Below are 18,084 nucleotides of genomic sequence, written 5' to 3' on the forward strand. Positions count from 1 at the left end.
CATTTTCATTCTCACACAGGAAAAGTACAGAAAACAAAAAATTGTTATTCTATAAAATTTATTTTGTTTTTATAGTCTGAACAACACATGTAACAGTAACAATAGGCTCAATGGGCCTGTATCACTCGCCTGTTAATAATCTCTCTTCAGTCAGCTTTGAATCAATTAACAAGCAATACATACACATTATGAATCTTTGTTGTTAAATTTTAATTTACTCTTTCAACCTGTGAATTAGACCCTGACAATTCATTTTGGACTAAGAACGTAATGATAATCTTTGAAACTAGCAACCTAAAAAGTTGTGTTAGGGTAATTCATCCAAGTAGCCTCCTTACAAAACATGAAAAATTGTTCACAGTTTTTAACAAGTGACCTCGGAGGTGAAGGTCATTCATTTTAAACAAATATGATAGTCCTTCTGTAGCTGCTTGGCTCTTGGTTATGAGAAGCCCAGAGATGACAAGACAGATCGTGGAATAACCTCATTTTTCGTTTGACCAAGAAAGCTTTAAAAATACACTGATAATGCATGCCTACATTCTTCCTTCACTTTCATCACATAAAATAAATAAATTCACAGTTATCAGACTTACATTCTCAGACTTTGTGTATTCTTCACTCACTTAAATATTAATTGTTGAACATTTTATAAACAAAGCCTATTTTTTTCAATGTTCCACACCCAGACACATACCTTTTTGGTGTAAGAATGTATCCATCTTCGCAAGTCAAGGTTTCTTATTATGTTTTACTCGTAGTGGAGTGTAACACAATCAGAAACCTTGGCTAGAGAAGATGTAATGTATATATGCTGATACAGCTCTAATAACGCCTACAATACATAAGTATTGTATTTCTAAGTTGGCACAAATTCTGTCTAATGTATGTTCTGAGAATCCGTTCTTTACTGATAATGGAATTCTAAGAATTCATTCAATATCCACATACTGTACATGTATTTATAACAATTCAAGGCGTTATCAGGTCTGATAAACAACCTCTACAAATATCAGAAATTATCATATTTACAATTATAATCGTTAATTTCAAAATAAAATTTGCATATAAGTTTTTGATTTATGTTAACATGGCCTAAATCACATGATAGATTATCCAGCCAAGTTAAATTCTTTACACTGGTAATACTAGGAAGTCTGAATGTCACAGAAATAATCAAGAACTTTCATGAGGTGCCTTGAAGATGGGCCCTACTATAATTGAATGCAATATTAAGTATTGATCATGATGATTTGGTTTCACTCATTACTGTATTTAGACCACATTAAGACAAAGAGACACCAGCTACATGTATATACGTTATGATGATGACCACACTTTACTGTATTTTGACCGTAGTAAGACTAAGAGGCCACAGCTACATGTATATACGTTATGATGATGACCACAATTTGTGAAATACATGCTTCTTATGTTTCATGGTTTAAAATAAAATAAAATACATTATGGAATGTAACATTGGTTCATTTGGTGACATTTCACACTCTTTTTTTTTCTCCTGATGTACACAAGCACCCTCCAACTTTATAGCACTTTATCCTTTAATATATTGCAACTTGATCCTTTAATATATTGCACAGCAAAACAGTAAAAGCTTTGTGACTTGTTCACTGGGAGAACTGGCTCCTAAACTCGTCAAATATGTATGATGGAACATGTGCATCCAGAGCCTGAAATTGAAAAGAACATTGAGATTATACTACAATGGACATGCAGGTACATCAAATCAATATAAAATATCTTACTCTTAACAAAAGAAATTTACTTTTCTTGGGAAATTTAATGTTTTACAGGTAGGTAGTTTGAATACAGGGAAGATACTTTAACTTAGTATTCTTGAGAAACCATAATAAATCAAAGAGGTGACATGGTCTGTATACAGGGAAACCAACCATTCAAGACAAACCATTAAAACAGGAAGTAGACAGGTGACCTGTATACAGAGGGAATACCTACCTTTCTAGACAGACCATTGTAAAACAGGAAGTAGACAGGTGACCTGTATACAGAGGGAATACCTAACTTTCTAGACAGACCACTGTAAAACAGGAAGTAGACAGATGACCTGTATACAGAGGGAATACCTACCTTTCTAGACAGACCACTGTAAAACAGGAAGTAGCCAGGTGACCTGTATACAGAGGGAATACCTACCTTTAAAGACAGACCATTAAAACAGGAAGTAGACAGGTGACCTGTATACAGAGGGAATACCTACCTTTCTAGACAGACCACTGTAAAACAGGAAGTAGACAGATGACCTGTATATAGAGGTAATACCTACCTTTCTAGACAGACCACTGTAAAACAGGAAGTAGACAGATGACCTGTATACAGAGGGAATACCTACCTTTCTAGACAGACCACTGTAAAACAGGAAGTAGACAGGTGACCTGTATATAGAGGTAATACCTACCTTTCTAGACAGACCACTGTAAAACAGGAAGTAGACAGGTGACCTGTATACAGAGGGAATACCTACCTTTAAAGACAGACCATTAAAACAGGAAGTAGACAGGTGACCTGAATACAGAGGGAATACCTACCTTTCTAGACAGACCATTAAAACAGGAAGTAGACAGGTGACCTGTATACAGAGGGAATACCTACCTTTAAAGACAGACCATTAAAACAGGAAGTAGACAGGTGACCTTTATACAGAGGTAATACCTACCTTTCTAGACAGACCACTGTAAAACAGGAAGTCCTCCAGGAAGATGAGTGTATTCAAGACATCTTGTGGTGCATCCTGAGACTTTGTACTGTAAAACACATTTATTCATAAAGCTCCTACAAGTATCACACATAAACATATTTCTATTACCGAGACGTTGGATCTCTAGAAAAAATTATGAAATATGCAATTAAAACATGACCTTGGCATTTGGTAATTCCATGTTTCTGATATTCAGAAAGACTCTATAAGGATCTCTACAATGTCTATATTCGAGAGTTAGACTTACCCTGGTAGGACCTCCACAATGGAACGGACATATTGTCCAAGGTAAGCTAGGAAGTGGCTTGTACTCTCTGAATGGAACTGTTTTAGAAGTGTCACACATCCTGTCACAAATGGCGGCCCATCGAGTGGATCAGTCACCTTCTTACTGACCATACCACCTGTAATGTAGCAAACGCCAATGATGATATTGATGATATTTTTCATTTAGATCTGATCTAATTCGCAATACAGCCCAGTCCTGTATTGGATGTGGATATGTATTGATGTGGTAGCAGATGTTAAGACAGATAGCGGGTATCAGTAGAACACATGCGTCAGTAGAGGAGGTCTTACATCAGAAGAGGAAAATTGTACACATGTAGAAGACAACTGCATGTCAGCTCATCAAGACATCATAAGTCAAAAGAGGACAGCACACATAGTAGAGGCCTCATACATCAGTAGAGGACAGCAAACCTGAATTGAGGACGTCGTACATCAGTAATCTAGAGGACATCATACATTAGTAAAGGACCTCATTAAGCTATTTCTATTATCCTACATATTTAGAAAAGACAAGTAACATCAACCTGACTTTGGCCTGTGGCCTCGGGAAACAGTTCGGGGAAGAGTTTTGCCTGTTGACTGATAAGGCATGAAACAACTGTTGTTGAATGACTTGCTGTAGGCCAGCTTTGGAAGGTGGGACAGTACTTACAGAGTGACTTGCTGTAGGCCAGCTTTGGAAGGTGGGACAGTACTTACTGAGTGACCTGCTGTAGGCCAGCTTGGGGAGGTGGGACAGTACTTACTGAGTGACTTGCTGTAGGCCAGCTTTGGAAGGTGGGACAGTACTTACCGAGTGACTTGCTGTAGGCCAGCTTTGGAAGGTGGGACAGTACTTACTGAGTGACTTGCTGTAGGCCAGCTTTGGAAGGTGGGACAGTACGTACTGAGTGACTTGCTGTAGGCCAGCTTTAGAAGGTGGGACAGTACTTACCGAGTGACTTGCTGTAGGCCAGCTTGGGGAGGTGGGACAGTACTTACTGAGTGACCTGCTGTAGGCCAGCTTTGGAAGGTGGGATGGTACTTACTGAGTGACTTGCTGTAGGCCAGCTTGGGGAGGTGGGACAGTACTTACTGAGTGACCTGCTGTAGGCCAGCTTGGGAAGGTGGGACAGTACTTACTGAGTGACCTGCTGTAGGCCAGCTTTGGAAGGTGGGACAGTACTTACTGAGTGACTTGCTGTAGGCCAGCTTTGGAAGGTGGGACAGTACTTACTGAGTGACTTGCTGTAGGCCAGCTTGGGGAGGTGGGACAGTACTTACTGAGTGACTTGCTGTAGGCCAGCTTTGGAAGGTGGGACAGTACTTACTGAGTGACTTGCTGTAGGCCAGCTTTGGAAGGTGGGACGGTACTTACTGAGTGACCTGCTGTAGGCCAGCTTTGGAAGGTGGGACACTACCAACAGGAAGTTGAATACGGAGAAGCATGGTAATCTCTCTGTAGTGATGTAAATCTGAAAAAAAATCCTGTTGGTAATTTACACTCAATATGACTCTCCTTCAAATGTTCCTAGTTAATTAAAATTTTCAAAAATCAAAGTTCTGATAGAAAATCATATGCTATGATGACACATTATTTTGTAGGTCAGATGCTGCTATATCATACCTTCATGAGAGGGTTGTGAAGCCCAGCAGACTCCAGATAGGCAGCCAGCTCAAACATGAGTGGGTTTTCCTCCTTAGGGTACGGTAGTGTGGGATCCTGATAATGCCTCTCAATGTCTGCCAGCAAAGCACTACAATACAAGGCCAATAACAGTTTATATATGTCTGCCAGTAACACACTACAACACAAAGCCAATAACAGTTTATATATGTCTGCCAGTAACACACTACAACACAAAGCCAATAACAGTTTATATATGTCTGCCAGCAATGCACTACAACACAGGGCCAGTTATTGTTTGTCTATATCTATGCCCACCAACAGGGCACTACAACACCGGGCCAGTTATTGTTTGTCTATATCTATGTCTGCCAGTTTTACTGCACAAGTACAATTGAAGGACTCGCATTAAAATTATACGATCAAGAGTGAACTAAGAAAATCATACCTAGACCTTAATGTACCATAGACTTTATTCGTGTGGACGATGTGTGAAAATGATACGTATGAATTAACTCACGTGTTCATGGTCTGTAAACCAGTAGCCAGGAACTTGGAGTCAAACTTGCAAGATGTGCTCAGTTCATGTTGTACTTGCTTCCTCAGTAACTGCATCTGGCCAACCTGAACATAAACATAACGTTTATAAGACATCTGGCCAACCTTAACATAAACGTTTATAAGACATCTGGCCCACCTTAACATAAACATAACGTTTATAAGACATCTGGCCCACCTTAACATAAACATAACGTTTATAAGACATCTGGCCAACCTTAACATAAACATAACGTTTATAAGACATCTGGCCCACCTTAACATAAACATAACGTTTATAAGACATCTGGCCCGGACTGAGTAGTGGACCAATAGTATTAGTGGTGACTGGTTAGTGGGGCAATAGTATTAGTGGTGACTGGTTAGTGGGGTAATAGTACTAGTGGTGACTGGTTAGTGGGGTAATAGTATTGGTGGTGACTTATAAGTGGGGTAATAGTATTAGTGGTGACTGGTTAGTGGGGTAATAGTATTAGTGGTGACTGGTTAGTGGTGACTGGTTAGTGGTGACTGGTTAGTGGGGTAATAGTATTAGTGGTGACTGGTTAGTGGTGACTTATAAGTGGGGTAATAGTATTAGTGGTGACTGGTTAGTGGGGTAATAGTACTAGTGGTGACTGGTTAGTGGGGCAATAGTATTAGTGGTGACTGGTTAGTGGGGTAATAGTATTAGTGGTGACTGGTTAGTGGGGTAATAGTATTAGTGGTGACTGGGTTAGTTGGGCAATAGTATTAGTGGTGACTGGTTAGTGGGGTAATAGTATTAGTGGTGACTGGTTAGTGGTGACTGATTAGTGGTGACTGGTTAGTGGGGTTATAGTATTAGTGGTGACTGGTTAGTGGGGTAATAGTATTAGTGATGACTGGTTAGTGGGGTAATAGTATTAGTGGTGACTGGTTAGTGGGGTAATAGTATTAGTGGTGACTGGTTAGTGGGGTAATAGTATTGGTGGTGACTGGTTAGTGGGGTAATAGTGTTAGTGTTGACTGGTTAGTGGGGTAATAGTATTAGTGGTGACTGGTTAGTGGAGTAATAGTGTTAGTGGTGACTGATAAGTGGAGTAATAGTATTAGTGTTGACTGGTTAGTGGGGTAATAGTATTGGTGTTGACTGGTTAGAGGGGTAATAGTATTAGTGGTGACTGGTTAGTGGGGTAATAGTATTAGTGGTGACCGGTTAGTGGGGTAATAGTATTAGTGTTGACTGGTTAGTGGGGTAATAGTATCAGTGTTGACTGGTAAGTGGGGTAATAGTGTTAGTGTTGACTGGTTAGTGGGGTAATAGTATTAGTGGTGACTGGTTAGTGGAGTAATAGTGTTAGTGGTGACTGATAAGTGGAGTAATAGTATTAGTGTTGACTGGTTAGTGGGGTAATAGTATTGGTGTTGACTGGTTAGTGGGGTAATAGTATTGGTGTTGACTGGTTAGAGGGGTAATAGTATTAGTGTTGACTGGTTAGTGGGGAAATAGTATCAGTGTTGACTGGTAAGTGGGGTAATAGTGTTAGTGGTGACTGGTTAGTGGAGTAATAGTGTTAGTGGTGACTGATAAGTGGGGTAATAGTATCAGTGTTGACTGGTTAGTGGGGTAATAGTATTAGTGGTGACTGGTTAGTGGAGTAATAGTGTTAGTGGTGACTGATAAGTGGAGTAATAGTATTAGTGTTGACTGGTTAGTGGGGTAATAGTATTAGTGTTGACTGGTAAGTGGGGTTATAGTATCAGTGTTGACTGGTAAGTGGGGTAATAGTATCAGTGTTGACTGGTAAGTGGGGTAATAGTATTAGTGTTGACTGGTAAGTGGGGTAATAGTATCAGTGGTGACTGGTTAGTGGGGTAATAGTATTAGTGTTGACTGGTAAGTGGGGTAATAGTATTAGTGGTGACTGGTTAGTGGGGTAATAGTATTAGTGGTGACTGGTTAGTGGGGGTAATAGTGTTAGTGGTGACTGGTTAGTGGGGTAATAGTATTGGTGTTGACTGGTTAGTGGGGTAATAGTATTGGTGGTGACTGGTTAGTGGGGTAATAGTATTAGTGGTGACTGGTTAGTGGGAAAATAGTATTAGTGGTGACTGGTTAGTGGGGTTATAGTATCAGTGGTGACTGGTAAGTGGGGTAATAGTATTAGTGGTGACTGGTTAGTGGGGTAATAGTATTAGTGGTGACTGGTTAGTGGGGTAATAGTATCAGTGGTGACTGGTTTGTGGGGTAATAGTATTAGTGGTGACTGGTTAGTGGGGTAATAGTATTAGTGGTGACTGGTTAGTGGGGCAATAGTATCAGTGGTGACTGGTTAGTGGGGTAATAGTATTAGTGGTGACTGGTTAGTGGGGTAATAGTATTAGTGGTGACCGGTTAGTGGGGTAATAGTATTGGTGGTGACTGGTTAGTGGGGTAATAGTATTAGTGGTGACTGGTTAGTGGGGTAATAGTATTAGTGGTGACTGGTTAGTGGGGTAATAGTATTAGTGGTGACTGGTTAGTGGGGTAATAGTATCAGTGTTGACTGGTTAGTGGGGTAATAGTATCAGTGGTGACTGGTTAGTGGGGTAATAGTATTAGTGGTGACTGGTTAGTGGGGTTATAGTATTAGTGGTGACTGGTTAGTGGGGTAATAGTATTAGTGGTGACTGGTTAGTGGAGTAATAGTGTTAGTGGTGACTGGTTAGTGGGGAATAGTATTGGTGTTGACTGGTTAGTGGGGTAATAGTATTGGTGTTGACTGGTTAGTGGGGTAATAGTATTAGTGTTGACTGGTTAGTGGGGTAATAGTATTGGTGTTGACTGGTTAGTGGGGTAATAGTATTAGTGTTGACTGGTTAGTGGGGTAATAGTATTGGTGTTGACTGGTTAGTGGAGTAATAGTATTAGTGGTGACCGGTAAGTGGGGTAATAGTATTAGTGTTGACTGGTTAGTGGGGTAATAGTATTAGTGGTGACTGGTTAGTGTGGTAATAGTATTAATGGTGACTGGTTAGTGTGGTAATAGTATCAGTGGTGATCGGTTAGTGGGGCAATAGTATTGGTGGTGATTGGTTAGTGGGGTAATAGTATTAGTGGTGACAGGTTAGTGGAGTAATAGTATTAGTGGTGATCGGTTAGTGGGGTAATAGTAGTGTTGACTGGTTAGTGGGGTAATAGTATTAGTGGTGACTGGTTAGTGGGGTAATAGTATTAGTGGTGACTGGTTAGTGGGGTAATAGTATTGGTGGTGACTGGTTAGTGGGGTAATAGTATTAGTGGTGACTGGTTAGTGGGGTAATAGTAGTGTTGACTGGTTAGTGGGGTAATAGTATTAGTGGTGACTGGTTAGTGGGGTAATAGTATTAGTGTTGACTGGTTAGTGGGGTAATAGTATTGGTGGTGACTGGTTAGTGGGGTAATAGTATTAGTGGTGACTGGTTAGTGGGGTAATAGTATTAGTGGTGACTGGTTAGTGGGGTAATAGTATTAGTGGTGACTGGTTAGTGGGGTAATAGTATTAGTGGTGACTGGTTAGTGGGGTAATAGTATTGGTGGTGACTTATAAGTGGAGGAATAGTATTAGTGGTGACTGGTTAGTGGGGTAATAGTATTAGTGGTGACTGGTTAGTGGGGTAATAGTATTAGTGGTGACTGGTTAGTAGGGCAATAGTATTAGTGGTGACTGGTTAGTGGGGCAATAGTATTAGTGTTGATTGGTTAGTGGGGCAATAGTAGAAGTGGTGACTGATAAGTGGGGTAATAGTATCAGTGGTGACTGGTTAGTGGGGTAATAGTATTAGTGGTGACTGGTTAGTGGGGTAATAGTATTAGTGGTGACTGGTTAGTGGGGTAATAGTAGAAGTGGTGACTGATTAGTGGTGACTGGTTAGTGGGGTAATAGTATAAGTGGTGACTGGTTAGTGGGGTAATAGTATTAGTGGTGACTGGTTAGTGGGGTAATAGTATTGGTGTTTACTGGTTAGTGGGGTAATAGTATTAGTGGTGACTGGTTAGTGGAGTAATAGTATTAGTGGTGACTGGTTAGTGGGGTAATAGTATTAGTGGTGACTGGTTAGTGGGGTAATAGTATTAGTGGTGACTGGTTAGTGGGGTAATAGAATTAGTGGTGACTGGTTAGTGGGGCAATAGTATTAGTGATGACTGTTAAGTAGGGTAATAGTATTAGTGATGACTGGTAAGTAGGGTAATAGTATTAGTGATGACTGGATTAATAACAGCCCTGTTTATTCATACCCTGAGTATTATATCTAAAAATGGCTGCCAGAGGCGGGACGTCTTGGAGATCATCTGTGAATAGGTTTTCTGCGGCTGACCTGGAACAAAACAAATACAATTTTCACCTAAACTTAAAAATCAGTTTTTGTAATGTAAGTTATCAGACTTATTCAAAGTAATGTGTAAGGCTTCTTTCACACAGAACTTCATGTGTTTGAAAAAAAGATAAATCGTGCATGAGCATTTGAAATATGCATTTTCCTCAAAATCATCAACTGTTACAGTAAAGTTGGTTTTGTTTAGTCGTAGACTTACCAACAACATTAGACACTGGGTTTAGACTCCTGGCATAGACTCCAAATGTCTCGTACAGAGAACGGTCCTTTGGATTCATCAGGTTACGCTTAAACAGTTGCTGGTAAATTTGTAATTCCTTCACAATCATGAAACAAAGAAGACGATCCAGACCAGCCAGCCCAAAACTCCCAACAGCTCTCTGCCAGAAAAAAATTTGTTGGATTGTGTACTCAATTAAAAAAAGTGAGAAAAAAAGAAAAAAAACAAATAAAATTGTTTGCATCCCTCTATATCAAAACCACTGGAGTAGTATTGGGAGATATCCCTCACTGACACATGGACAGTTATAATAACCCAACTTTTATATCACAGGACAATATTAAAGTTAACACAGTCACTGTGTAATTCACTATTTATATTCAAACAATGTTGTTTTCTGTGGGTACAAGCTTACCTGTAGCTGCTGGAATAGGTTTCTATTGACAATCTCTGTTTTGGTCCTCAGGTCGTACCAGGACTTCATCTGGTCGATGTAACACGTCACCCTGTGTACGAGGATATATACTGAGTTTTATTGACTGGTATTCACATTTATGAAGATGTCATATAAAGTGTCGGTAAATATTTTTTGACATAAACCTTACCTGCAATCAGTTGAAGTCTTTTGACAACTGACTGTTAAAATTTGAATATTTTTTATCAATAAGGATACAGTGGACCCGCGATAATCCGGACGCTGATAGTCCGGAAAACTCACAGTCCGGACGGAAATGCACGGGAACGGATTTCCGTAACGTTATTTGTACTCACCAGTCTGGAAATTCGGATTCCGATTCCGGAAGCCCATTTTGGGAACGGAGCGTACTTTTCATTAGTAAATTTCCCTCAATAATCCGAACGATTTTTTCACCACGAGGAGAAAAAAATGTCGGGGCAAGTCACCCGTGTCGACAGCTATACAGACTATCGCTTGACACTGTGCGTAGTCATAGCGACCGCTGCCAGGTCATAGCCCCGGGTGTTTACCTGTGTTACAATGTGTAGCTTTTGTTTTTATAACAGTACATTGCTTTTTCTCTACGACCTAAGTTACAGTATTAAAGGATTTTATAGTATAGCCTGGTCTTGCTTTTATCAACTTGACGTACAATATCTATGATAGTTATTTTACAGACAGCAACTTTTATAGGAACACATATTGCTATTTCGTAGTTAGCAAGAATTTATGCACAAACATACAGTACGTGATACGATAATTAATCAATCTCAAATACATGTAATAAATTTATGATCGGTAATTAACATCATTAACACTTGTATTGGGTAAACACGGATATCGGCTTTGTAACACCGTTACGTGAAACGACGACTCATTGAAAGATACATGTTATTAATTACATACACATTTACGTATTAAGCAGTGATCACAAGAACTACCCAAATTAGTCAATAGTCGTCTGATACTTAATTAAGCGTCACATTGTTAAGTGAATACGGGTTTAATAATTATCGGACATCTTGGGTAGTTCTCGCTGGTGTCGCGTACTTTTAAATAGATAGCTTGGGGTTTCTGGTACGTAAAAATCATAAAAAAAACATGGACTGATGGTAAGTTGTAAAATCCGTGTCTTTTATTTAAAGTATTTAACGTTTGTAATTTCTACTTGTTTGTGAACCTCCGGGACGTGACACATGTGTGTTGTTTGTAGGTCACATATGCCCGCTATAAATAAAACAACTTTCACTTTACATGTTCTTTTAAAAACAAAGTTTATTTTTTACTTTCTACAAAACAAAACAAGAATCATATCAGAAACATAAGTATATTTATTGTTAAAAAGTCTGACAATTAGACGTGTTTATGAAACGTCCCGGATTGTATATAATCAAGAAAGATAACTCTTACACGACAATTTTTTTGACCTGGTAGACGAAATTCGGCAGTCCGGAAAACTCGTAATCCGGACGGTTTGGACTGGGAACGAAGGTGTTCGGATTATCGAGGGTCCACTGTATTTAGTATTTTGACGATGGAATGACTTTATTCTGATTACCATATTCAAAAATAAAGACATGATTACCTTGGATCAGTAATTCTAATTATTTCCCTTGCCAACCTGCCTATAAAGTTTACACTCTCATCGACGGGCTGGAAACGGGGGATGGGAATCGCTGTGGACTGATACACGCTCTGCCAATCTAGAACCTGCATGATAAATAAGTTTGAAAGAGTACAGTTACAATGCACATGTTTATATTTCTTCTGGATGTTTGAACAGGAATGGTAGGTTTGTCTCCCGTCTCTCTAATCTGACATGTGATCTCTATCTGTGGTATTACTCCATGTATTCACTCTTGTCTAATTCTTCTATCTGTCCTCTATCTTCCCCAGATTGTTATTTCCCTATCAATACCAATTATTCTGCTAACTTTCACCTTTGACCTAAGAGACATTTACTGACCTTTGTCCTCAGGAAGCTGTTACATTCTTGTTCTACGTTATAGTTGATAATCCGGGACACTTCCTCCTGCCAGATTTTAAGGCCATAAATGTTGACGTAATCTTGTATGTACTCAAATGAGCGTCTGAAGCCATCCATTCTCTCTCCCAAGGCATGCAACCGTGGCAGTAATTCACTTGACTACAAAATGATAACACATCAAATAATAGCAGTATTATAAACATATTAGGTATACATGTTCATAACTCTAAACACTTAACATATATATTGGAAAATATTTATTTAATTTATACAAAATTGTTAGAAAACTGCTAGATTACAGAACTTTGTGATAGAGATGCCTTTTTAAATTGAAACCGGAGTAAAACCAATGTAATGTAAATCAAAAAAGGAATCTTCTTTACACTGTTGTAGAATTATCTTCAGGCAATTTAAAATCATAAAGCATTTATTCTAGAACTAAGACCTCTTAAGGGTAGATCACAAGTCACTGAATTAAATATCCTAGAAGTGTGACAGTTATTTACCTTAAAGATAAAACACAGGTCACTTATCATAGATGTGTGACTGTTATTTACCTCAAGGATAAAACACATGTCACTTATCATGGATGTGTGACTGAAGGTATTTATTTACCTTTGCTTTAGGGTTGAACATGAGTCCCTTATGGAGAGCTAAAGCCACTTGTTGGACCAGTTCTTTCCTGATTCCATCCTCTAACAGCTGTTTGGGGTCAATCTACATAACAAAGAATACACACGGTTCAGTACTCACCTGTAATAGGTTTGTTGATTCTGTTGTTGAGTTTAAAAATCGTAATAATCACACATTCAAGTGAAATCTTATATTACCTAACCCAACATAAACAGTAGCAGAAATATTTTGTAAAATGATTTCTGGAGAAATATCTTTGGGAATCAGATTTACTTCCTGGAGAAATATCCAAATTGATCAAAAATATGTCCCGGAAAATGTCAAAAGGGACAAATATTCTTCCTGGAGTATCTTCCTGGAGTAATGTCCGTGATCCTTTAGACATTTCTTCTGGATGGATATGTGACCCCTTAGGACATTTCTCCTGAAACTCACAGCAATCATGATCAGAAAGACGCTTGATCGTATTCAGTTGAGAGCTAGGGTGTGTTCAGATGTTCAATGTCGATAAACATTTTTGACTTGACCAGCTTGTTACAACTTTATAGCAAGTTTTCAGGGAAACAGTCAAAAAAACTTAATTTACATTAACAATAATAGTCAGATAACAACAACAAATGTGACACAATGATAAAATATATGTAGGACACTATATTGTTTGATAATGTTATTAATCATATGCATGGCAAAGCCAAATTAAATCAGACATTTTTTTGTGTGTGTAAAACTCCATGGGATATTAGCCAGGATATTGAGTGGAAGTGTAGTGATATCAACCCAAGAGGGCAGGAAGTGGTAATGTGGTAAACTCAACACTACAACTCACTGCCCTCTTGGGTGAATCTCACCACACTACAACTCGCTGCCCTCTTGGGTGAATCTCACCACACTACAACTCACTGCCCTCTTGGGTGGATCTCACCACACTACCACTCGCTGCCCTCTTGGGTGAATCTCACCACACTACAACTCACTGCCCTCTTGTGTGGATCTCACCACACTACCACTCACTGCCCGCTTGGGTGAATCTCACCACACCACCACTCACTGCCCTCTTGGGTGAATCTCACCACACCACCCCTCACTGCCCACTTGGGTGAATCTCACCACACCACCCCTCACTGCCCTCTTGGGTGGATCTCACCACACTACCACTCACTGCCCTCTTGGGTGAATCTCACCACACCACCACTCACTGCCCTCTTGGGTGAATCTCACCACACCACCACTCACTGCCCTCTTGGGTGAATCTCACCACACCACCCCTCACTGCCCACTTTGGTGGATCTCACCACACCACCCCTCACTGCCCTCTTGGGTGGATCTCACCACACTACCACTCACTGCCCTCTTGGGTGGATCTCACCACACTACCACTCACTGCCCTCTTGTGTGGATCTCACCACACTACCACTCACTGCCCTCTTGGGTGAATCTCACCACACCACCACTCACTGCCCTCTTGGGTGAATCTCACCACACTACCACTCACCACCCTCTTGGGTGGACCTCATCACACTACCACTCAATATCCTTGTCTTGAGTTATTCAGGTAATAAAACAGTTATTTGATGTCTTTGATATCAGTCGGCGGTCAAAATTATTTCCCCTCTGCGTTTGGACCAACCAAATCAACTAATCCCTTGGTCTGTGGGATGAAAAAACTGTAATATTTTGAAAATTTACCACCAAAGGTTTAAGGACACATAACACCAGGTATGTAAATACTCACCTTAATGATACCAACTAGGGTAGTCTTCATCATCAGTATTCCCTCCGTAAACACAGAAATGGAGTGAGTCAATTTGGCTACCTAGAGGAGTAAAATTTATATAAAATTGAAACTATTGGTTATATTAGATAATGCAATTTGTAGAGAAAGTTATCAACGACAAACATTTTTCTTACCCTGGATAACTGTGTCCCCTATTTTCACTGGTGTGAGATTTCCATATCTCACCCCTAAAGGGGTGAAAGATTCTATTAATCTTAACCTTGGGCTGAGATAAGTTACACATTCTCTTTGCACATTCTCAACAACTGTATGACAAAACGGCAATAATATAAAGACATTTTAATCATGTCACATCAGCATTGTCTTGTATTGATAAGACATTAATATGATAAAAGAGGATAAACAGGGTAAAAGAAATTCACCCCTTGGGATTGAGACTGGGGATCTGAACCTTCAGGGGGTGGGTGGGGGTCTGAACCATCAGGGGGTGGGTTGGGGTCTGGACCATTAGGGGGTGGGTGGGGGTCTGGACCATTAGGGTAAGATTCATAAGAATTTTCCCCTGTGGAATGAGATCACCCTTTCTCACCCACGAGGGGTTGAGAGGAAAGTGTCCTCCTGTTTTGTTGGTAGATGACCAGTGCACTAGTTACCTCATATCTTTCCTCCAGCTGGGCAAACTCCTTCATCTTGTCTTTCTCCAGGCGTGTTGGTACCTCTTTGATTTGGTTTGTCTGCATGCTGATGATTCGGAACAGCAGCCCAAACATTGTCTGAGGAATGATCTGAAAAACAGAGGACCAGTACTCCTTAAACTTCATTTAAATAAAACAATTTTGAGGACTCCATACGGTAGGTAAACATATTATTCTGATTTCATTCTAGTTCTCCCTAGCCGAGTGGTATATTGTGGCTAGTATATACCACGGTTGCATACTCCCCTACAAGGAAAAAACTTGTTCTTGTGTTTTCAAAGAGTAACAACAAAGCTTGTGGAGCAAAGCTGGGTGTTTTTCAGGGTCCTTACATGGGCACCTAATATGTAACAGTGTGCATAATCAATTAAATTTAAATCACTGCCCCTGCTAGGGATCAAACCCAGGACCTCTGGATTACTAGTCTTACACTCAACTGATTAACTAGGGAATTTTCACTAGCCAAGTGGTATATTGCGGCTAGTTTTTACCAGGAACAATCTCTTTATTTGAAAACTACAAGTATCCAACAAATCAAGTAGCATATTACACACATGCACTAGGTAACACAAAATGTTTTGAGGGTATTTCATTGTGAAAACCTTTATAAAACCATTTCATAGTATGGCAACTTAATTGTCTCCAGTTCTCCTTAGTAGTACTATGACAATCTGACATAGGCCACCATTTCTCCCTAGTAGTACTATGACAATCTGACATAGGCCACCAGTTCTCCCTAGTAGTACTGTGACAACCTGACATAGGCCACCAGTTCTCCCTAGTAGTACTGTGACAGTCTGACATAGGCCACCAGTTCTCCCTAGTAGTACTATAACAATCTGACCTACCTGAAGGACTTTCCTGACATAGGCCACCAGTTCTCCTTAGTAGTACTGTGACAGTCTGACATAGGCCACCAGTTCTCCCTAGTAGTACTGTGACCATCTGACCTACCTGAAGGACTTTCCTGACATAGGCCACCAGTTCTCCCTAGTAGTACTATGACAATCTGACCTAGGCCACCAGTTTTCCCTAGTAGTACTGTGACAGTCTGACATAGGCCACCAGTTTTCCCTAGTAGTACTGTGACAGTCTGACCTACCTGAAGGACTTTCCTGACATAGGCCACCAGCTCTCCCGAGTAGTACTGTGACACGCTAACCAAGTCCTTACTCATCGCCTGGTTTATCCTCATTAGTGGAAGGTCAAGTGCTGACGCCATCTACAACATCAAGTTTATGTCTTTAAATTCACAGAATTTTAATATTGTCTTTATTCTAAAGCAAACTAACATAGTGAAAATCATAGGGAAATTGTTCTGTAGCGAATTTCAGCAGCAATGAAATGTTTTCTTATGGCATTTATTACGACATAAACAACATGATTATTATTTCTATACTGTGTATATGTTCCTGATATATGCCTGTGTATTGTAATGTAAGTATGAGTCGATTCCATCAGATTTGGTGAATTTTGAAACAGTATGAGATAAACTTACCTTGAGGAAGGTAGCTCGGAGTTTGATGACAAGAGAAGGGTCCCTCTTAATGCCCTGCTGCATGTACTCAGTATAGCTAGAACAACCGAGAAAGTTTTGTTACATATATCAGTATATCTATAACAATAGAGAAAGTTTTGTTACATGTACATGTATCAGTATATCTATAACAATAGAGAAAGTTGTGTTACATGTACTCAGTATATCTATAACAATAGAGAAAGTTTTGTTACATGTATCAGTATATCTATAACAATAGAGGAAGTTTTGTTACATGTACTCAGTACATTTGTATATCTATAACAATAGAGAAAGTTTTGTTATATGTACTCAGTATATCTATAACAATAGAGGAAGTTTTGTTACATGTACTCAGTACATTTGTATATCTATAACAATAGAGGAAGTTTTGTTACAGGTACTCAGTATATCTATAACAATAGAGGAAGTTTTGTTACATGTACTCAGTATATCTATAACAATAGAGGAAGTTTTGTTACATGTACTCAGTATATCTATAACAATAGAGAAAGTTTTGTTACATGTACTCAGTATATCTATAACAATAGAGAATGTTTTGTTACATGTATCAATATATCTATAACAATAGAGAAAGTTTTGTTACATGTACTCAGTATATCTATAACAATAGAGAAAGTTTTGTTACATGTACTCAGTATATCTATAACAATAGAGAAAGTTTTGTTACATGTACTCAGTATATCTATAACAATAGAGAAAGTTTTGTTACATGTACTCAGTATATCTATAACAATAGAGAAAGTTTTGTTACATGTACTCAGTATATCTATAACAATAGAGGAAGTTTTGTGAAGTTACGTTTACAGCAAGAACAAATTACATCAAACATGTACCTAATCAACTGATCATCACAATCTATGTAGGTGTAAATGTGTTCTTTTTTTTAAGGAAATTTATTATTTTCCACAATACAGTGAAACATCAAATTCCTATTCCAGGAGCAAGTGAATACAATTTGTCATTAGGAATCTGAATTAATTCCACAAACATTCACAGTTCCATATAATTTTACATGGTTACCAACCCATCAATGATTTCCCAGGCGTAGGAGAGGTCAGCCACGATCTCCATGGTGATAAGTACCTCCTCCTTGATGTTGATGGTGCGTATCATCTGGTGTAGGTACTTTCTGGTGTCAGCCAGAAACTGACGTACCTGTAGGTTACTTTCTAGCTGATGGAACTCTTGTACCTGGAAAACACAAAAATACAAACTGTAGTACATTCAGTACAGGGATATATATCAACTAGGATATTATCATATGCGACATTACATCCTCTTTTCTCGCAGTCACAGATTCCTGAACAC

At 39.3% G+C, this 18,084-nt stretch overlaps 1 protein-coding gene across 1 annotated transcript in view; it reads right to left on the bottom strand.

The window, feature by feature from the left end:
* Positions 1-41: 41 nt before the first annotated feature.
* The window catches only part of LOC117325308 (WASH complex subunit 5-like), a 37,248-nt gene continuing 19,205 nt past the window's right edge, over positions 42-18,084 (bottom strand). The window contains exons 12-28 of the mRNA XM_033881429.1: positions 17,801-17,967; positions 16,735-16,810; positions 16,339-16,458; positions 15,195-15,326; positions 14,539-14,619; positions 12,789-12,890; positions 12,153-12,332; positions 11,772-11,896; positions 10,145-10,235; positions 9,709-9,889; positions 9,412-9,491; positions 5,155-5,258; positions 4,635-4,764; positions 4,386-4,482; positions 2,985-3,141; positions 2,696-2,783; positions 42-1,691 (exon numbers count right to left, since the gene is read on the bottom strand). Coding sequence (XP_033737320.1) covers positions 1,629-1,691; positions 2,696-2,783; positions 2,985-3,141; positions 4,386-4,482; positions 4,635-4,764; positions 5,155-5,258; positions 9,412-9,491; positions 9,709-9,889; positions 10,145-10,235; positions 11,772-11,896; positions 12,153-12,332; positions 12,789-12,890; positions 14,539-14,619; positions 15,195-15,326; positions 16,339-16,458; positions 16,735-16,810; positions 17,801-17,967 — 1,974 coding nt within the window. The 3' untranslated portion in view covers positions 42-1,628. The remainder of the gene's footprint in view (positions 1,692-2,695; positions 2,784-2,984; positions 3,142-4,385; positions 4,483-4,634; positions 4,765-5,154; positions 5,259-9,411; positions 9,492-9,708; positions 9,890-10,144; positions 10,236-11,771; positions 11,897-12,152; positions 12,333-12,788; positions 12,891-14,538; positions 14,620-15,194; positions 15,327-16,338; positions 16,459-16,734; positions 16,811-17,800; positions 17,968-18,084) is intronic.

Source organism: Pecten maximus, chromosome 4 (assembly GCF_902652985.1).
Source record: "Pecten maximus chromosome 4, xPecMax1.1, whole genome shotgun sequence".
Taxonomy (NCBI): Eukaryota; Metazoa; Mollusca; class Bivalvia; order Pectinida; family Pectinidae; genus Pecten; species Pecten maximus.